This window comes from Diceros bicornis, chromosome 6 (genome assembly GCF_020826845.1).
Source record: "Diceros bicornis minor isolate mBicDic1 chromosome 6, mDicBic1.mat.cur, whole genome shotgun sequence".
NCBI lineage: Eukaryota > Metazoa > Chordata > Mammalia > Perissodactyla > Rhinocerotidae > Diceros > Diceros bicornis.
Window position 1 is genome coordinate 33052581 of NC_080745.1, and position 22059 is coordinate 33074639.

Consider the following 22059-nt stretch of genomic DNA (forward strand, 5'->3'; position numbering starts at 1 on the left):
TCTATAAAATGAATTTATTATTCTTATTGTTCAGAACCCCCCCGATGTAAGAAATTGTGCTAAAGCAGTATAAAGAATAGGAGTCAATGCTGTTTTGATGGCTGCTTTCTATTAATCACTTCCCTCTTTTTATCAACACTTAGAAGAAGCTTCCTGGGTTAATTTGGAGCCCTATTTGGGGGCCACTTTTCTCTTCTAATCCTACTATCTTTTGATTCAAGGCAATTGTTGCTTTATATTTCCCATAATATAAGGCATTATATTTATTTCCAAATTAGTTTTAAATTCCTAATTCCTTAGCTGTCCCTATGTTTGGATAGTCTTTTCTTACCTTTTGTCCTTAAGCTATAACACATTGGTGTCTCAAGTATATATTGCTTCTGTAAGAGGGGTCTTGTCATTTCCCTCCCTTGCATTTTTTTCCCCCTCTGTCAGTTGGCTAGTACATCAAAGTTGAGAGGGAATCCCTTTGGCTATATTTCATTGTCAATTTTCCATACTTTGGTTCAGTATCTCCTGGAAGAGCAAGGAATGGAGTGCTAAAATTCTAGAGGATAAGAATTAAAATCTAGTACAGTGATTGATCAGCTATAGTTCACCTATATCTCTGTAGAGAGCTTTTTTTGTTTTAATGGCTCTAGCTGCCGCCTCTGATTATAAAGGTTGTATAGATTCAGTTGATTTCAAATATGAGAAAATTTCAGGCCTGGAGGGTGGGGGGACCACATCTCTGGAGGTGGGGTAGAACCTGAATGCCGAGTTCTTCAGAACCAACTTGCTACTTTTTCACTGCCTTCCCATTGCGCTCCAAACGGCGTGGTGAATTAGGGAGTGAATGTTAGGGGTGTGGAAGAGCTGTTACCTGGCAGTAAGTGGAGGATGGGGACATTATCGGAGAAATGACTCCGACATTTTGATTCTTTTTCTTGTGAGCTTGTGAAAACTCACCACTAATCCTAATTGTAGGTGAACTTACATTACAGCTTACTACCAATTTATGGTTATGACTGAGTAAAAGGCAAGGGAGTACATAAACTGGAGGATTCTTTTACAAAAGTTGCTCTCATGGTACTTTCTTGCTTTTTCACTTGGACTCTCCTGCACCTGCTTTGGCACACATTCACTTTCAGGGGAGGAAGGAATATCTCATGCTCACTGTATGGGAAGTTGACTTTTTTGCGGTAGGTTTGGTGAGCGAGGGCATGATAAAAGTACGGCACTTAGCAGTGCTGATGAAAGGTATGTGCATGCAAACCAACAACAAAGGCAGTTCAACTGGCCTGGTAGATATATTGAAGTTAGGAACTGTAGACCACCTGTGCCCAAGAGGTGTACTGATTTTTCAGTTGAGGATGGTACAGAGTGGACTGTGAATTGATGTAGGAAAGAAGTGTTACAAATGGCTTTCCAAAGAGTAGTGAAGCTGCTTTTGCCTTAACACAAAAGGCAGGAGGTCTCAAAGGAGGTCTCGGGTGTTCTGACACTGGGTGGAAAGGTGTATCTTGTTGCACTGTGGAAAAGCAGGTCAGTTCCAGGCATAGGAACCCACCCTTATGCTGTAGACAATACTTTGTTCTTTCCTTGAAGGACCCTCTAAGAGGTCTTGGAGTTGGAATCTGTGGTGGACAATGACATGCCCCTCTTTCATGGCCTTGGTAAGGTCTCGGTTAAGGCAAAAATGGATGTCCTACGTGTTTCAGAGAATTCTTAATAGCAGTGGACAGTTGGAATGAGGGTAGACCAAAGGCTCAGCAGCAAGGATCTATGTGTACTGAAGGGAAACAACAGTACATAGAAAAAATTGGAACGAATTAAAATGAAAAGTGCTGGCCCTTTCAGGGAGGAGTGACGGCTTTGAGAGGTCCCTGCAAGAGGCAGATTCAGTGTTTGAAGAGTCGCTGCATCTGGAACAGAAGGGAGATTGTGCTGCAGCTTTGGCTGTCTGTAACGAAGCTATCTGTAAGTAACTCTAACTGCTATGGCTATGGCACTTTTGACTAACTTCACAATAGGAATTATTAGTGTCGTCACTCAGAAGGGATAAACACAGCTTTTAGGAGGGCCAGCCCGGTGGCGTGGTGGGGAAGTTCAGCGCGCTCTGCTTCGGCAGCCCAGGCTTGCAGGTTCGGATCCCAGGTGTGGACCTACACCACTCATCAGGCCATGCTGTGGCGGTGACCCACATACAAAAAAGAGGAAAGACTGGCATAGATGTTAGCTCAGGGCCAATCTCCCTCACAAAAAAAAAAACAAAACAAAGCAGCTTTTATGTCTCCTTACTCTCACTCTCCCAAACTGAGTCCCTGTATCTTTGCCCTTCAGATTTCTAAGTGTGCCAGGCACTGTCACTGTGGCCTACGGATATTTACTAGAATAACCTCAGCAGGAGTCCACAGATAAACTATCCAGCCATGCCTGCTTTCTTATTCCAAGATAAAGTTAGACTTCAGGTGTGACATTAGTCTGCTCTTTCTCTAGTTACTGACTAGTGACGTGGAGCTTTTGGCAGGAAGACATGAATAAATTGGCTGTGACTTCCCAGGCCTGTGACTTTCCACTGCATATTTGATTCTTTGTTTCTCCCCTGCCTTCCTGGTGTGTACCATAAGGTTATAGCAAGGGACTAAGGCTTAGAATTCGTATCTGGTTCTTAAATGTGACCCACAAGAAGCTGTTCTATACAGACAGATGTAGGTTTGGATCTTATTTCTGCTGTTGGCCGTTGGGAAGGGGGAGTTGGGAGCAGAGAGTGGAGACCAGAGTCAGACAGGTCAGTTGCAAAGGACGATGGGAGTGGCAGCCTCTAAGATGGAAGCACCAGTTTCTTCCTGACTCATTTTAGTTTAGCTTTTTTTTCGTTTGTTTTTTTAGATTTGAATTAACCTCTTTGGCTTCCATGAATGTTCCTTATAGCCAGAGCCTGCTCTGTGCCCTGGACAGCATAAGCATGGTCCATGCCTTGCATTCCTGCTGCATATTTTGAGTTTCACTGCATATCTTTGCTCATTTTTGGTTCAATTTTATTCTTTTTATTTTTGTTTGTATTTTGTGTTCTGTTTCTGCTATATTTTCTTTTGCATTTTAGCTAAACTAAGACTTGCCCTGCATGGTGCCAGCTCTAGCACGCACAGCAGAGCCCTAGTCGATAAGAAGTTGCAAATCAGTATTCGAAAAGCACGGAGCCTGCAGGATCGCATGCAGCAGCAGCAATCATCACAGCAGCCGTCGCAGCCCTCAGCCTGCCTCCCCTCACAGGGGGAGGCCCTCCCTCAGCTGACAAGGTAGTGCCTGGGAGCCACTGTAGTTTATGGATGTCAGGGGAGGAAGTGACCACGGGTACTCCATAGCCAGAGCTCTCATTGTCTTGGTGACTACAGGGGAGATAGAAGAGTCCTCTGAAAAGATTTCTTCTCTCAGGTCAGACATACAATGCTCATCCCACTGCTGGTCCTTTTCTTAATAGTTTCTAGAAAGATGCAGAAATATAGCATAATAAATAGATCACTTGTCCATATTTCCTGTGGGTGAGTTTGTCCCTGGACTTTTGTAATAACACGATTATTAAGTTTGTACATATTATATTCTTAGACATGGCAATCTGAGCTACATTTCGTGTTGCAGTAGAGAACATGTGATTTATTTTGGGATTTCAGTGCTTTCTGTCCCTCATGGAAGCAGTGAAAGCCGTCTTCCTTATTCTGATTGAACTATAACTAGAGACACAAAGCTTCCCTTTGTTTTGCTTCCCTATAGTAAAGACTAGGAAAAAAATCCCTGTGGCTATTGGTATAGTTCCTACATTTTAACCCTTGAATTTGGCTGTTACTTAGAATAGATAAATTTAAGTAAAAATTATTTTTGGCTGTTAATAAGCCTGAGAAGTTTTCAGAAAATAAATACTATAAAAGCAGCTAACAGTTTTTGAACACTTACCTATGCCCAGGCACTAAGCTAGACACTTTATGTTTTATTTTATTTAATTCTCACAATAACCCTAGGAGATAGGGACTATTATTTAGTGATATTTTATAAATAAGGAAACTCAGGCTCAGAGAGGATAAGATAAATAAAGTACCCAGGATTACTCAGCTAGTAAGTGGTAGAAGCATGGAATTCAAATCCAGGTCTGTTTGACTCTCATTAGGTTTCCCATATAAGTATAATATATTCTTCATAATGTTGTAAGAGTGACTGGGTGACTATACCCATAAAAGTTTATAGTATATTATCATTCAAATTTAGTGCTCATAGCTAGGATCTTCCTTTTTCTTCTTTTCTTCTATTGTATACTCTACTAGTTGAATGCTGAACCGAGAATCTGACATAAGCAATTTAGGCAACTAAACTCTCCAGAAAACGTATGCCACTTGATGTATGTGAGTGATCAAGGTTTTATTTAAGTGCTTCTAATACTGAGTTTTTTAGGTCAGAAATACAAAACAACTAGTGAGAAACCAACTAAATGCAGTCAGTCCCTACTCCCACTCCCAAATCTCAAGAGAGTCACAGTGCATTACTTTGGGGAAACATCTCAGTATGTAACACAACCAAATCCAGATTATGAAAACACACTTGAAATGGTTGAATTCTATATAATCCATGAGCCCAAATCACCCTGTACTCTGTAAATGTGGCCTTTTGGTTCTTTTGGCTGGTCTGCCTCTCAGGACACCAGGTATGAGTGATTTCTAGGCCTTGCTTACCTTCCATGTCATCTGCATGTGGGACTAGCAATTTTTGTTTTTTAATTTGCAAGTAGAGTATGATTGAAACGGGACTTCACAGGTAGTGAGGAATGTTGGCAAGGGCTTCATTTAATATTATTGTGTGTAATTTTGGTGAGGGAATTTAATAAAAAGGATTAATATTACCTGTTGCTTAGGTGTGAACTGACCATATGCCTTCTCTTGTGAGCCTCTGAACTGTTGACTGTACTTGTGCTTGTCTTTTCATTTATTTTCACCGTTCTCTCTGTGGATAGCTAGAAATGGGAACTGAATGAACAGTTCTTTTTGTAAGTGATCTTGTCAATCAAAGCAGCTTATGACTGGCTCTCTCCATTTATTTCAGTGAACAGCCTATCCCGCTCCAAGTATTATTAAACCAGGAGGCCCAACTGGAACCCTGCACGAATGCAGAGTTTGGGGCCAGTTCTTTCGTTCACTCACCTGCTTCCTGCCATGAGTTGCACTCATCATCATTCCCAGAGTCATCTGCCCTGTCTGCCCCACAGCACAATTCCCCTAGTAGGTCTGCCTCAAACCTTCTGACTTCAGTTGAGGTGGACAGCATTGACCCCTCTGCGTTCCACAGGCAGGGCTTACCTAAAACACCAGGGAGGACTGAGAAGAATTCTCGTCATGGTTGGGAACCACTGGATGTACCAGAGGGTAAGCTGCAAGGCTACAGGGGTGACAACAGCAGCTGCATCAGGTTCCCCCGACAAGAAGGAAGAGGCATTGATCAAGAACAGCTATTCCAAGAAAAGAGGGATCCTGCTGACTCATCCCAGGTGATGCCTTTGTCACATCCAGCTGGAACAGCCACCTCTGAGAGAGGAGATGCACACAGCCTAGGCTGTAGTCCTTCAAGTGCATCCGCTCAGCCCAGCCTTCCCCAGTACAAGGCCTGCCACCCCATAGTGCCTGCTGCTAAATCATCTGTGCTTCACTCTCCTGATACTGTGCAGAAAACTAACCGATGCCTCCAATCCAAAAGCTTCAAAACTTTGTTGACTTCAAAAATGTACGGAAGCAGCGAGGAGCCCTATAGGCCAGAGTTTCCCAACACAAAGGGGCTTGTTCGCTCTCTGGCAGAGCAGTTTCAGAAGATGCAAGGTGCCTCCACAAGGGATGGTACAGGTTCCCAGGATAGAAGTTTGCCAAAAATTCTAAGGAAGAACTCTTCTTCTGACTCTAAGCCTCCTTTCCCACAGGGTCAAGGGGAAGGCCATTGGCCTTGGGCAAAACAGCAACCCTCTGTGGATGGTAGGGACAGACTCCGTTCCTGGGAAGAAGCTGTTGATCATCCTTCTCTTGCCATGAACACTGGGCTGCCTAATGGTGAAAATTCTAGGGGAGGACAGCCCAGGTTGGCAGAGCCAGGTATGTACCAAGCGAAGCTGTCTCAAGTGAGCAATGCTAGGCCTAAGGAGCTGGACAGCAGTGTTGACTTGGGGACTTCCTTGCCTTTGGATTCCTGGGTGAATGTCACAAGGCTCTGTGATTCTCAGCTTAAACATGGGGTCCCTGGGCCAGGAATGAAGTCCTCCCCCCATGATTCCCATATGTGTGTAGCCTATCCAGAAAGAAACCACATCCTTTTGCATCCACATTGGAACGAAGACACAGAGCAGGAGACCTCAGAACTGGAGTCTCTCTACCAGGCCAGTCTTCAGGCTTCTCAAGCTGGCTGTTCTGGATGGGGGCAGCAGGATGTGACCTGGCACCCACTTAGCCAAACAGGTAAGAATGCAACAGGGGCAGGAGGAGTGGGGGACATATATAAGCTGAAAGCAGGAGGACAAGATCAAAAGGAGGATGCTGGTCTGTCCAAATAATATCCCTAGCTTAAGAGGTAATAGTAGAACTTTTGACTTTATTCGTAAAGACTTCAGGACAAGGGCTAGACATTTTTCTAGCTAGAGTGAAGAATGGGGACAGAATCATCACTCACAGTCCAGTTCCCTCCTTCTGAAGAAAGAGACCAATGAGTATATGCCCAGAGATTCTGTAGTATGCAGCATTAAGGAATGGTTCATAGGTCTTTGAGAGTGACTCAGGGTGAGGTGGGGGAGGCTGAGAGGAAAAGTCATCCTTCTATGGTTTAAGAGCTGAACTAATCCCAAGATCTAGCTTTCAGATCCAACTTGCAACGAGGATGTCTACATTGAGCCAAGTCTCCAATGTGGTATTTCCAGATCATGCTGAACCAACAGTATCAACACCTTCCCTGATCCCTTCAGGAACTGCCAAGTATAGAATTTTAAAGGTGATATGCCTGTAGGGTACCTGTTCACTGACTCTCCATCAGATTATATTGTGTGAAGAGTGAAGTCTACACCTTAAATGTACATCACGGACTTAGTTCTGGAAATGGAAGACATGAAGAATACTTATAACTTAGATTGATGTACTTAAGAACTCCAAAGCCTGAACTATTGTCCTGGCTCCATCATTAACTGTCAGTATAAATTTGGACAAGTCACTTAATATCCTAGGGCCACATTTTTACTTGTAAAATGAGAAAATTGGTTCAATGATTTTTTTAAAGATACCTTCAAGCTGTTAAAATGATATGTATGATTCTGTGAGATTGAACTCGGAGAACTTTATCTGCAGCTCGGGTGTGACAGTTTCCATAATGGTACAGGTTCCTTGCATGCTGCCAACCAGCGTTTAATTACAGCCAAACAAGAGTTTATTGAGTACCTACTATGTTCCCAGGAGCTGTGGGGGGGGGGATATCACATAAATATAAGATGTGATATTAAGATTTTGTTTAAGAATCTGCATCTTAGAGTAGACTTTGCAATAACATTTATAAGTGATCCTTAGGCACATGGGACAGGGCAGTATAGGAAGATTCTAAAGAATGAGGAAGAGCTGGAGTTGGCCTCAATTAGCTTCCTGTCTAATATAAGGGAGAAAGAATACACAAATGTTAAGTGTTTTAAGAATAATAATAAATACATATAAAAGAATACATTTCACTTAAAATTGGACTCAGTGAATGTCAAATATTAATTACCAAAAAAAACCCTTATATTGCCCAAAATAGCAACATTTTTCATTGTAGAGAGTTTTGAAAATATATAAAGTAACAAAAATCATTGATAATCCCACTCTCTTAATAATTTCATGAGTTTACTTGTGGCTTTGTTTTTTATACATATATATTATATATTTATTTTGTTTTGTTTTTACAAAAAGCAGGATCGTTACAGTATATGTATACAATTTAGTCTTGTGATTTTCTTACGTTATATCCATGAACATTTTCCCTTTGAAAAAAATTACTTTTAATGACTATAATAGGCTGCATATGAATGTACCATAATATAGTCAACCATTCCACTGTGGTTGAAAATTTAGATTACTTCCAATTTTTTGATAATATAGCACTGTGATGAATATTCTTAAGTGTTTGGCTACATTTCTGATAAGCTCCTTAGAATAAACTTTTAGAAGGGTAATAACTAGTTGAAGGTTATAAACTTTTAAAAATCTCTTGATACATACTGGCAAATCAGCCTTCAGGAAGATTATACTTCTGGAAACAATATGAAAGAGTACCTACCAACCATTAGTTTTTTACTTAATAGTGAATGAAAACTAATTTTAAAAATCCATCTAATGAGTCAGTTCTTAAAATACTTGTTAAACCAAACTAGCCTTTACTTTGGTTAGAGTCTCTGTTTTAAATTGAGTCTTTAAGAACTGACATGACATAGAATAAGAAGTGATCAAGTGGAATAAATCAGGAAGTAGATGATGAAGGAAAATGCCAATTAGGTTCCATATATGACGGAATATATCTTTCCGGGGGCTCCTTCTTTATCTCATTGTAAAGCATGCATTAAGCACCAAATTACTTTTTTCCCCAGCTTTATTGATAATTTACAAATAACATTGTGTAAGTTTAAGGGGTACAATGTCATGTTTGATACACGTACACTATATTGTGAAATGATTACCACATAAGGTTAGTTAATCATCACCACACATAATTACAATTTTTTTGTGGTGAGAACAGTTAATATCTATTCTCTTTGCGCGTTTCAGGTATAGAATACCATATTGTTAACTATAGTCACAATCCTGTATATTTGATCTCCAGAACTTAGTCCTCTTATAACTGGAAGTTTCTACCCTTTGACCAACATGTCCCCATTTCCCCCACCCCTGAGCCCCTGGCAACTACCATTCTATTCTCTATTTCTGAATTTGGCTTTTTTTAGATTTCACATGTAAGTGAGATCATACAGTAGTTGTCTTTCTCTGCCTGACTTATTACTTTAAAAAAAAAAAGCTTTATTGATATATAATTTACATACTGTACAGGTCACCTATTTAAAGTGTACAGTTCAGTCTTTTTTTAGTATATTCACAGAGTTGGCCATCCATCACCATGATCGGTTTTAAAGTGTTTTCATCACCCTAAAAAGAAACCCTGTACCCATTATTAGTCATTCCCTATTTCCCCCACCTCTCTACTGCCTAGCCCCAGGCAAACTCTAATCTATTTTCCGTCTATAGATTTGCCTATTTTGGACATTTCATATAAATAGAATCATATAGTATACAATGTTGTGTGACCAGGTTAATTTTGACATGATTATAGTTTCTAAAGTGTTATATAAACACTGCCCTTGACCTATATTCTAAATTTAATATTTTGAAGTTGGGCAGACATCATCTTAAAAATAAGAAATAACTTTTTGTTATGGAAAATTTCAAATATATTCAAAAGTGAAGAGTAAGAGTAAATGTTATAATAGCCCCCCATGTACTTACCTCTAGCTTCCATGGTGATTGTCTTAGCCAGTTATCAATATATGGCTAATGTCGATTTAGCTGTAGTGCACCCCCCTTCCCTTCCCCACTGAATTATTTTAAAACCAATCCCACACATTATATCATTTCATTTATAAGTAGTTTAGCATGTATCTCTAAGAAATAGACTTTTTTTTTAAAGGCAAAACTATAATATTATTACACCTAAAAAATTAACAACAATTTCTCAATACAGTAACTAGTCAGTATTCAAATTTTCTCAATTGTTCCATTGATGTCTTTTCACAGTTGGTTTATTTCAAATCAGGATCCAAATAACAACCACACATTACATGTTGTTGATGTGTCTCAAGGCTTTTTTCTAGCCTGTAAGATTCCTGTGTCTTTTTTCCCCTTGCCAATTATTTGTTGAAGAAATTTGGTCATTTGTCTTTCACATTCTAGATTTTGTGGATTATATGCTAGTAGATTTTTTTCTTTTTTTTAACATGTTCTTCTAGCCCGTTTTTCCTGTAACCTGGTACTTAGAGCTAGAGGCTTGATTAAAATCAGGCTCAATTTTTTTTAATAAGAATACTTCATAGGTAGTACTTTGTACTTCTTTTATCATATCAGGAAGTACATAATGTCTGGTAGTCTTTCTTCTTGTTGCTGTTGATCAGTGAGTAGACATCATCTTAACTCTACCTTCTATCAAATCCAGAAATCCCCTCAACAGTACTCCTTGTGGATGGCCACCTCCAACTCTGCTTAAATATCTTTAAAGGAATCAGTCTGCTCCCTTCGGGAGGTTCCAATGGCCACCTTCTTGTCTAGCAGTTGCACTTGACTTTATTAGAGGAGCACCAAATTCCAACCATTACAGCTGTGATTATTAAATCTGGCTGCCCATCATAGTCACCTGAGGAGTGGCTTTTAAAAAAACATAGAGAAATAATTTTATGTAAATGGGATCATAGCACACCTGCTGTTTTTATTATAGACAATTTTCCTGTTTAGCTCTCCTCCTCTTACATCAGTCCCTACTTTTTATCCGCCACCTTCCCAGGTAATAATCTAATATGCATATTTCTATACTTTTCTATTTATATAATCCTATGTAGACTTACATATATTGTGTTTTTTTGTTGGGGTTTAATATTACAGATTTTTTTTTCTTTTAACTCAACAATACTTCATGAAAATCCCTCCACGTTTTCTAGTTTAACTCAATTCATTCTTTTCAGTGGTTGGGCAATATTTTGATATTGAGGATACCATAATGTATTTAGCCATTTTGCTATAGATGGACATTACATTATTTCTAGTTCTTGGCAACTACAAACAATGCCACAATATACTGGTATTTTTGCTTCTTACTCCAAGGAGTAGAATTTTTGGGTAAGAGGGTAAATATATTTTCAATTTTAATGGATATTTTTAGATTGCTTTTTAGAAAGACTATAACATTTCACATTTCCTCCAACAATGTTTGAGGATATTCTCCCACACTTTTTGGGGAAGCCTTTTAAAAATAAATATTCCAGGCTCCAATCACAAAGAGTCTGGTTCAGTAAGTCTGTGGAGAGGTACAGGAAGCTGTATTTTTAAAAGCTCCTAGATGAATCTATGGTGGTATTGGAACCACTACATTTAAGCACCAGGAAATATTAAAAATAACTGGTCTCCTAGCTTAGTATCAGCAATATCATGCTTTAGCCAGTTACATATATTAGAATCAAAATATCAAATCAAGACATGAATTGGCGGTAGACATATATATCAAATGTAGGTCAAGGGCATGTGCATTTTCAGAATGGAAGGCTTAATTAGTTGTATTGGGGCAAGCCCCTTGGGAATCACATATCCAGTTTAGAGCAGCTCTTCTCTTAACAGTCTAGCAAGATTTTGAAGAAGAGATAAGCATTGAATGATTGTTTAGAATGTAGGTGACTGAGAGAAGTTAATGCGAGAAATAAAATAAGAAATGTTGTTGAAGAGCTCCTGCTCGTAGTAATAGGGAGTGAAAAATCAAGAGACTTGAATTTTAATACTGGTTAAATTACTTACTACCTGTCAGACCCTAGAACTCATTTTCCTGTTATGTAAAATGAGGAGGTTTTATAGATGATTATTATGATCATTTCAGTTCCTAACTAGACTGGAGATAATAGCTCCCTTTGTCATCATGGATGCTTTAGAGAATCACTATGTCGCACAGTTTCCTCTGTATATATTATAAGTCTTGGGCCCAAGTCTGAAGCAAAGCTGATTGTATTTACAAAAATGAAAGGAAGCAAGATGGGAACATTCAGCTATCTGTTCACAGAACTCCCCCTCTACAAGGTTCTTCAAGGCTGGTGTTCTGGGACCTTTGTGGCCTATAGAAAACTATCCATATTCTGAAACTCCTGTTTCTACATTACAAGAACACTTCCTCCATTGGATTAAGGGATGCATATTTGTTATTTAATGAAATAAGAACTCCTGAGTTTTGTGTTGCCAGGCTCAGAGTTTAGGCTCCAGGAGAAGAGATGGCTTCATCTTGTATTTATGTTTTTCTCCTCAGGCTCTGCAGATGGCATGGGGAGGAGGTTGCACTCAGCCCCTGGCCTTGGTCTCTCAAACACCCCAACAGCAGAAATGGAGCACAGTCTCCACGAAGCCAGCACAGTGCCTGCTTCTCAGGTAGCAGCCTCAGGTGCTAAAGTGCTGGGCATGGGATGGTGTGTTGGGGAAGGAATTGTGGAGAGATATGAGTGGTAGGGTTGGCAGTAAGGCAGGGGCATGGTAATGTGGCGCTTCTTTTGAGTGAGAGGAGATTGCCACATGGCTGGTACCTTTTAAATAAATCTGATTCAGGTCTCTACTAGTGAGTCTTACCCTATTCTCTCCTATATCCTTGGGGACAGGGTCTGTGGGAAAACCACAACTCTGGTGTTATGTGTCTGCCTGTGTGTGTCTTGTATGTTTGAAGGCTGTGCGTTGCCGAGGCCCCAGCGGAGAATATGGGAAGGATGATCAGTATGGTGCAGAGAACTTTCGCCGCATCTCACGCAGTCTCAGTGGCACTGTTGTCTCAGAGAGGGAGGAGGCCCCAGTCTCTTCCCACAATTTTGTAAGTAGGATCAGGGTCTGTCTATTCAGAACACCCTCTTTCTCTTGCTGGGTAAAAATACAGTGCAGGTAAAGGGGCAAGTGAAACTAAAGGTTCTAATTTGGGGGAAAGCCATGTGCACTCAGCAAAAAAGAGGACACTTAGTCATTATTTTATTGACACACATTAAGTTGGAGCCCAGAGGAATGTCCCTTGCCTGATGCAGTTCTGGAAGTTGTGCTGTAGGATTCCCCAGGGTGAGAAGAGTCCTAGTAGCCTTGAGAGAAGTCGCTGAGAAGCAATGGCTGCTGATTGGGTTAGAACCCATTGCACTAATCAAAGGAAGAAGAGATGGGATCGAGTATCGTTTTGCCTTTTTCTCCCCACCACAGTACATGATTGAGTGGGTCCAGTGTACTTTCAAGCTGAAAAGAAGCATGTGCAAAAAAAGGAAAATGATTTAAAATCCTCCTCCATGAGGCTTTTCATTAATGCAGTAATCTGTAGGTGAAAGGGACTGGGACACCCAAGTCAGCAGCGATCAGCAAACTCAAATAGTTTCAGTGGCTGTGTTTATAAATCTTTCCTTTTGAGAACTTCACACACTTGCCCAAGGCAAGTTGAGGTTTCGTTACAATAGAGGTCAGATGCAAAGTACCAGTGTATTGAAGCTTGTTCATCAGGTCAGTTCAATAAAAATTTTAAAAAGTGGTTTTAAATACATGGTTCAAAAGTACAAAGGTATAAAAGGATATACAGTGAAAACTAAGTCTGTCCCACCAGTCCTTCAGATCCACTTTCCCTCCCAGGAGGCAGTCATTTTTTCCAATTTATTGTTCATAAGTTCCTAAACAACTTTGAACAGCTTACCATTCCTTTTGGAAAAGGTGGTCTTTTCTGCTCAACATTTGTTCTCATATACATTTAATGGCCAATTGTTATTTTCCTAGGAGAGTTGGCTTTCTTTCTCCTGACTTGTGTATTCTTCATTTAGTCATTGATTCCTCCTTTTAAACAAAAGCTAATTGAGCTTATGTTCTCAGTATTGTGTCAGGTGCTGGGGATACAGTGGTGAGTGAGTTAGATATAGTCCCTGCTCTCACGGACTTTACAGCCTACTCCATGAGACAGATAAATAAACAAACAATTACAATATAATATGATAGGATTTAATGCCATGGGAGCATAATAGAAGGGACATATAAACCAGGCTTGAGGGATTAGTGAAGGCTTCCTGGAGGAAGTAAAAAGAATATAGTAGGTAAAGAGACCTGAAGTAGATATTAACTGAATTAAAGAAAGCTCCTTTGGTGTGGCAGGATTAGAGTCTGGCGAGGGAAGGATGGAGAGTGTTGACAAGTGAAATGGAAGGAATATAAACAAGGGGCATATCATGAACCACAGTAAGGAGTTTGAGAATATAGAGAGAAGTAGACATATTGGAAAACCAATTAGGAAGTAAAAGTCAATGGGATTTGGTGCCTGCCTGCCTGGATTTGAGGAGAGGAGAATCAAGGATGATACCCAGGAATTATGGGTTGATAATGATATATTTGAGGGAAGAGAAGCAGGAATATATTTGAAGGAAGAGATGTGTGCAATTTTGGATATATTAAGCTTGAGTGGAGATATCTGGTAGGCCTTTGGATGTGAGACATATAAGCTTGAAATTGAGATTTGCGAATCATAGCCATTGAAAAGAAGAAAAGAGTATTGCAAAAAGAGGAGAGGAGCTAGGACATCTCCCTGTAGAGTATCAGATTTAAGATAGTTCTTCTGAAGAACTCTAAAGGGAAACTTAGTAAAAGAAACCAGAGAGATAGAAGGGAAACCAGGGAAGTGTGATGTCACTTTCTTCTGTCCAGAAAAGAAGACTGATTGGCTGTGTCACTGCTGAGAGGACTGGCACCTGGTCCTTAGGCTGTATGGTAAATGCCTACCATGTGCCATGATGTGGGAGGTACTATGAGCTTACACTGATGAAATAACACAAATTCTGCCCTGAATAGCTTACAATTTAGTAAATGAAATAAGATATTCTGGTATATAGATTATTTTATTTAATATATTATTTATTTAGTGCCTGCAATGTTCCAGATGCTGTTCAAGGTGCTGGGGTTACTGGAATGAAAAGAAATGTATTCTACTTGGAGAGAAAGACAATAAATAAGTAAACCCTGGACAATGTGTGATAAAGAATAAAACAAAGCAAGGGGATAAGGAGTTATGAGGGAATAGTGGTTATTCTCAGGGCTATTTTTGATAGGGTAGTGAGGGAAATCAGCTCTAAGGAAGTAACATTTGATCAGAGACCTCAGTGATATGAAGGTGTGAGCCATGGGAAGAATGTTCCAGGTAACAGAAACAGTAAGTGTAAAGGCCTTGAGGAGGAATGAGCTTGGTGTGTTTGAAGAACATTAAGAAGAGTGTAAAAGGCACAGGAATGGTAGGAGATACAGTGAGAAAGATCGACATTGCCATATTACATAGGAACTCACAGGCCACAGTAAGGAGGAGTGAGCTGAACAAAGGAAGATCAGTTTGGAAGCTGTTGCAGTGGTCTGGTTGAGTTTAAATATGAAGCCTATAGGTAGAAATGACAGTATTTGGCAAAGGCAACTAATGGAATTGTGGATGAGAAGTACAAAATTAAGGGCAATGTCAACATTTGAGTCTAGGTGACCTAGGAATATGTGGTAGCAGGAGGAGGAGTTTGGAAAGATGTCAGTTTGATTTTGGACATATTAATATTTCAGATGTTAAAGGGGATATTTCTGAGACTTTGTCACAAAAGTAAATGACTAATGGAGTACAGAGCAGGACATAAGCGTTAGTGGGTACAAACTTGATAGGCAAAAGAGACTGTGAGACTGTGGAATGTAGCAGTGAAAGGAGAGAAGATGGAATAGTAGAGTCCTTTTTTTTTTTTGAGGAAGATTGGCCCTAAGCTAACATCTATTGCCAATCTTCCTCTCTTTTTCCTTTTTTCTCCCTAAAGCCCCAGTAGATAGTTGTATGTCATAGTTGTACATCCTTCTAGTTGCTCTATGTGGGATGCCGCCTCAGCATGGCTTGATGAGCAGTGCGTAGGTCCACGCCCAGGACCTGAACCATTGAACCCCGGGCCGCTGAAGCGGAGCGCGCGAACTTAACCACTATGCCACTGAGCTGAGCTGGCCCCGGGTTCTTGATTGTACGTGTAAGGAGATATATTTTAGTTCCCAGTATTTAGAGAGTACATAGAATTTTCTTTCTCAATCTCTCAGACTTTTTGAATTTCTCTCTCTTTCTCATTCTATTTTTAAATTTCTATCTCAATCTCTCTATTTCTACTGTTAGCATTAACGAGTTTGGAAGGTGAGGGCTATAAGAAAGACAGGTTAAGGGAAGAGGATCTGCAATTTGGTGTCTTCAGTTCATAGTGGTTAGGATGTTTCCTAGAGAGGTTGATGGGGAGAGTTACTGAGTAAATTAGGTCTCTCTCCAGAACAAGGCATGTTTGTACTCTAGTTCTCTCCATCTCCCCCTGCTTGCCTCACTGTGTTTACCCAACCATATCCTGCTGTGCGTTAATCCTCATCTCTATGTTTTTTTGTCTTGTCTCATTATAAGGATTCATCAAACTTGAGGAAAAAGCCTTTGGAAACCCGGCACCGTTCCAGCTCCTCTTCCCTCCCTGTCATCCATGACCCTCCTGTGTTTCTCCTTGGTCCCCAACTCTACCCACCCCAACCACAGTTCCTGTCCCCAGATGTCTTGATGCCCAGCATGGCAGGGGAGCCCCATAAACCCCCAGGTAACTTTCCCCAAATCTAATATCATGTGCCAGAATGTGGTACCTTTCCAGGGACCTAAAAGTATCAAACCAGTACACCTATTGGGGAGGGGGCGTATCCCAAGGTGAGATTGTAAAGGGATGTGAATTACTGCTTTAAGATCAAGCATTGATCTAGATAAAGTGTGATTGGATCATTTTTTGGGCAACATGGTTCTTAGACTAAGGGTCTAGATCAGAGCTCCCAGAATCTAACTACCCATGAAAATGAACTGCTTCAGTCATTATAGGACAATCTTTTAAGTGACCAAGGGGAGGTAATACCCAGTCTTTAGGATCCCCCTAACAAGGAGCGAATGGGAGACTTGGAAAGACCCTGTACATGGAATACCCATGCCATGTATACAAACCCAGACAATCCTGGGGAAGGTGGGCAGCATCCTCTGGCATTCTTTGACTCTCCACAGCAAGATTTGTTCCTTTTCCTCCTCATGGGCTGAATCTGTGGTTTAAGGCAGTGATTCTCAGTGGGAAAGGGGAGGTGCTACTGGCATCTAGTGTGTAAAGGCCAGGGATGCTGCTAAACATCCTAAAGTGCACAGGGCAGTTTCCCCGTACCTGCCCCTGCAAAGAAAGAATTAACAGCCCAAAATATCAGTAGTGCCAAGGTTGAGAAACCTTGGCTTATGGGTATAAATGCTCTGGGGCAGGGGGTGGTTGTGGTTCTAGAACAGAAGATAGAGTAGTATCGTTGATATTTGTGTTCAGATTTTAGGGAGCTTTGGATAAACAGGCCTTCTGGATAGATGAACTTCCTACTACTCAATGGAGCAGCCAGGTAGCCAGCCTCCTTTGACAGTTGTTAGGGGCATCTGATTAGTCAGCAGCATTTATTATAGCCTGTTCTGTACCAAATGCAGCTCCCTGCTCTCAAAGAGCTGAGTTTAAATAATCAATATACATACATATTTACAAGAGTATAATGCAGATATTGATGGGTTATAAAAGAAACAATGGAAAGTATTTTTTAGAAGTGATTTTTGAAAAATCAGTTATTTTGTTTCTTTTAAGTAGAGGGGAATTAATGTATAGAGATCTCAGAGAATAAGCAAGAATGTAAGCAGAGACAGCTTAACTGAAGTGAAGGTACCATGTTAAGAAAAGCCGAATGATGTTTGGGAGTGGTGGCTCTAGGAGTAGAGTTGTCACAATGAGAGTATACGTTTGCAATATTAGGGAGCCATTCTAGTGTGCATGTGTGTGTGTGTTGGAGGAAGGATTATAGTGGAGTGAGGTAGAAGTATGGCAACATCCAGGAGACTGTTGTATTTGCCCAGGTTGGAGGTAAGAGACTTGATTTTGATGTATATTAAGAATTTTTAAAAATGAAATTAAAAGCAAAGCTAGGCTCCTTCTTTCCTCGTGTGTATATGCTCTTGGATGGGCGGGGAGTTGGGAGGAACAACCAGGAATGGTCCTCTGGGAGGAGAATGGTTTACTGAAAATGCTCAATCTTTGGGTTTCTTTTCTCTTCCTAGGAACTTCGAAGAGTGTCCAACAGTTTCTGGCTATGTGTGACAGGGGTGAAACTTCCCAAGGGGTCAAGTACACAGGAAGGACTTTGAACTACCAGAGTCTCCCTCATCGTTCCAGAACAGATGCCTCGTGGGGACCATGGTCAGAGACTAACCAGCACATTGGGTCCAAATTCCTGACTACTCCAGGGTGCAAGCCTCAGCTAACCCACACTGCCACACTACCAGAAAGATGCCAGGGCCTTCAGGTTCCTCATGCTCAGTCCTGGGGGGATCTTTTTCATTCACCCTGCCACCCTCCCATTGTTCACTCTGTGTCTCCACTATCAACCAGTCTTCATGTACCCCCGAGATCAGCTTGGAACTCGGGTCCTGTCCCAGGGTCTCGAGCCCCTGGTCCTCGAAGAGTAGATATGCCCCCAGATGATGACTGGAGGCAAAGCAGTTATGCCCCACAGTCTGGGCACAGGAGGACAGGGGGAGAAGAGTTTCTGTTTGTTTTAGCAGATGCCCCTGGAAGAGAGCAGATCAGGGCTAGAGCCCTGCAGCACAGCAGGTGGTAAAGGTCACCCTGGTCCTTTCCTGGAGCCACAGCTTTCTCTGTTAAAGTGACCATGGCAGAGTTGGTACCCTGCATCTCTGCCCGGGTTGTGCTAGTCTCATCTCAACATAGAGTTGGCAGTTTCTATGGGGTGCCAGGAACCTCTAACAAGACTTGGCTCTTTGAGAGGGAATATTTGAAATTCCAATTTCCATTCACCCAGCAAAAGGAAGCAGCTGCTGTTTAGGGCTTTATTTGATGAATAAAGAAGAATCCATATTACTCTGGATACTAGCCATTCCTTAGGATCTTAGGGTTACCATTTTATTCCTGGATAGTTTATGCCCTCACCTGCACCTGAGCCCTTATCTTCTGTTCCCTACTATATAAGCAACTTCTATGCTTTGTTTTATCCACATATCCTTATTATCTGACCTTCTGTCTTCCCTATTCCCCATCCCTGGAGGGACATGTAGCCCTCTGGTCCTGGTCCTGACCACATCATTCAGGGCAGCCTACCTGTCCAGGTATTATGGACTGTCAACCTTCCCTGTGCCACCAAACCTTAAGTCTAGAATGTGGAGCTCCCAACATAACATTTGCCCCTCTGAACAGATGAAGTCAGGCACACTAACACACCCTCCTAGTCTCAGCAGCAGAACCATTACTGCTACTTGCTCAGTCGCATTGTAAACCCTCAAAGTCAGCTGAACTATTTTAGGGCCAAACATACTGTTTTTGTAAAGTATTTTTCATTAATAAATCTATAAGATAGTTCTATTTAATTCCGTGTCATTTAATTGTCTGTTTAGTCCCTTTTGTATGCTCTTGCTCTTTTGTATTGGGGTGGGGAGACCTGAATGATCAAGAAATACCAATTCCCAGTGGTCTGGGGCTCCCAAAGCGAGAGCCATGGCACAAAACATACATATAAATATGTGAGTGTGTGTATATATATTGACTGAGTGAAAGTGACGAGCCAAAGAGGAGTAGAAGGATATATACTCAGGGTAGGAGTCAATGGGCCCTGAAATGGAGTGATTTTCCTTATTGTTATTTGCTGCTAGTATATTACCTATCCCTTTCCTGCCAAGAGGCACTCAATGCATTACACACTTTCTCCTTCCCTCCTTTGGGAGACTTTCTGGGGATTCGAACTCCTCTTACAAACTTACTCCTGATCTATGTACTCTTGGTGCCCTCCCTCTACAAGTTTGTGGTGTGCCTCCTATCCTTCCCTTGCTCTCTTCCCATGGCTGCCCCTCCCCCTCCCTTCCCCTCTGGAATTATTGCTTCCATGTCAGAAAGATCCATTTTCACGAACCCTTCCTCACTGCCAAATTTTTCTCCCTCTAAAAGATATTTTGTGGGCTCCCTTTGCAAAGAATACCCATTTGGCATTTTCCTCCTCTTTTACCCCAGGTCTCAGAATCACTGAGATAGACAAAAAGAAGAGGTAAAAAGGGCTCTTTGAGACCTCTGGACCACTGCTTAACCTAATTATCACCATCCTTTATGAACAGATTCTGAGCAGAACAGAACAGTCTTATGAACAGAATTTTTCACTCCATCCCACTTAGATCCAATGCCATCAAGATATATAGATCTTAGTGGATACACTGGTAGAGACCAGTCCATCTGTCCATGATTCAGTACATCTGGTGTCATACACTCTTCTAATAATTATTGATTGAACAGTCAGTTCTTGTCCCACTACCCCCTTCCGCATGAATGTCCCTCCCTATAAAGGTTCCATAAGTCACCTGGGCCCAGATGCTGTATGTGGAACTAATTTCCAATGCCCCATTTACTCCTCTGCCTTCCAAATCTCTATTTTCTGAATGAATCAAGAGGGAGGCTGTGCCCTTTCCTAGTGAATTCTGTAGACTCTTTGAACATCTCATGGTGTCATCCCTTCCTTTCCCCTTACCTGTTTTGATTCTTAACCCTTGGAGCTAGTCTGCTCTACCTGCATTCTTACTCCATGCCTTCAGACTCTTGACAATTCCAGGCTCTAAAGACAAGGGCCAGATTCTCTCTCAAACTCCCGTCTGAACGGTCACTTCTGCTCTAGAACCTACAATGCTTCCTCTATTCTCCTGTCCCTTACCAACCAAATTACCCAGATCTGATAGCCAAATTGTTACACATTTGTTTCTCTATTAGTAGCAGATTCTGAGGTTTGATCACGTCTACTCCTCTTACTTGGAGCTCCAGGAGAGCCGGTGTCATGTTTTCTATCACTCATTCACCGCAGCAACTAGCTACAGACAGCCCTCTCTCCTCACTCTTTTCTTTCTGCCTGCCCAGAATTTTAACCTGATCCCTTGGCCTCGTCCTGTTTCTCTCCTACTAGCCTCAGTAATTTTGCCCAAGTCCCTAGAGCCTGCCCCGCCCCCGCCCCCGCACGCGCGGTGCATGCCGGTCTTAGCCCCTCTGTAGGGAAAGAGGGTCCGCCATGTTCCCCGGCGGCGCAGCCGCTTGGCTCTAGTAGCCGCCGCCCCCGCCCCCAACCCCGCCCGGGCCAGCGCCTAGCCGAGCCCCGGGCCCAGCATGGCAGCCCCGGAGCCGGCCCGGGCTGCACCGCCCCCACCCCCGCCCCCGCCGCCCCCTCCTGGGGCTGACCGCGTCGTCAAAGGTGAGAGGTGGACGAAGCCCTGGGGGCCTGGCCTGAGAAGCTGTGTGTGAGGGCGGGCGGGAGACCGTCCCCTCCGGAGCGGGCCCGGAAGGGCGGGCGAGTGACTGGCTGCCTCCCTTGGGGAGTGGCCCCTGGGCGGGCCCCTGCTGGGCTGGGCTGAGTCGGTGGCAGCGGCTCCGCGGTCTCTCGCTTGCCTTCTGGCCGGGGCGGGGGTTTCGTTCTTGAGGTCTCCTAGCTGAAGGGCTGAGGCTACTGGCCGCAGTGAGCCCCTTTCTTTTCCTGCTCGGCCTGTCAAAGCGGCCCAGAGGCCGCGATTAGCTTCCTGCTCCGCGACAGCTGCACGCCTGGCTTGCCGGAGCAGAGCGAGGGGCTCAGAGACCTTCAGCCACGCGGGGCCGGGCGATGAGCAGTGAGAAAGCACCTCGGCTTTGGCCCACGCCTGCTCCCCAGTGACAGCCGTCCGCCTTATTCGCGCCTAGTTAGCGCCAGCCACGGGAGTTCGCGCTCGGCCCTCAGGTGTCACCCCGCGCGGAAATTGGGGGAACCATATGAGATTGGACAAAGGTGAAGGCATGAGGCAGGATTTGAAGGCTCCGGCTTTAATTCCACAATAGATGGAGAAAGGCAGCATAAAAGAAAAAAAAAAAAAACCTCGTGGATAGGAAGAAGCATTTGCTTAGAAAACCGTCAACACTGTTTGGTCAAAGGCCAAAAGGGGTTACCCTCCCTTGCAAACACACACCCACACACTCCTCCTAAAAGAAAAAGTTATATATTTCTCATCTGGGGCAGAATTTATGGATGTTTACCGACAACAGGTCAACAGATTAATTTACAATAGAGAAATTGAGAGTTGCCTATGATTTCCATGTTCTGTGAGAGAGCCCATCAACTTCAGTGCTGTGGAGGTGAAAAACAGAATTTGAAATGATTTTTCTTTACCATGTAGCTTGGTTAATAAATTGAAATCATTTTAGAA

At 42.3% G+C, this 22059-nt stretch overlaps 2 protein-coding genes across 13 annotated transcripts in view; both read left to right on the plus strand.

Moving 5' to 3' along the window:
• The window catches only part of USP54 (ubiquitin specific peptidase 54), a 116745-nt gene extending 97499 nt beyond the window's left edge, over positions 1–19246 (plus strand). For 6 of the 9 annotated variants that reach the window (XM_058543179.1, XM_058543178.1, XM_058543180.1 and 3 more), the window contains 7 exons: positions 1840–1959; positions 3086–3281; positions 5071–6464; positions 12064–12182; positions 12472–12612; positions 16204–16387; positions 17905–19245. In XM_058543179.1, the coding sequence (XP_058399162.1) occupies positions 1840–1959; positions 3086–3281; positions 5071–6464; positions 12064–12182; positions 12472–12612; positions 16204–16387; positions 17905–18464 (2714 nt within the window). In that variant the 3' untranslated portion in view covers positions 18465–19245. Of the gene's footprint in view, positions 1–1839; positions 1960–3085; positions 3282–5070; positions 6465–12063; positions 12183–12471; positions 12613–16203; positions 16388–17904 lie in introns of all 9 variants that reach the window. The other 3 variants (XM_058543182.1, XM_058543185.1, XM_058543184.1) reach the window with 2 other exon arrangements.
• Positions 19247–20940: 1694 nt separating this feature from the next.
• The window catches only part of PPP3CB (protein phosphatase 3 catalytic subunit beta), a 43911-nt gene continuing 42792 nt past the window's right edge, over positions 20941–22059 (plus strand). For 3 of the 4 annotated variants that reach the window (XM_058543191.1, XM_058543190.1, XM_058543192.1), the window contains exon 1: positions 20942–21080. In XM_058543191.1, the coding sequence (XP_058399174.1) occupies positions 20996–21080 (85 nt within the window). In that variant the 5' untranslated portion in view covers positions 20942–20995. Of the gene's footprint in view, positions 21081–22059 lie in introns of all 4 variants that reach the window. The other variant, XM_058543189.1, reaches the window with a different exon arrangement.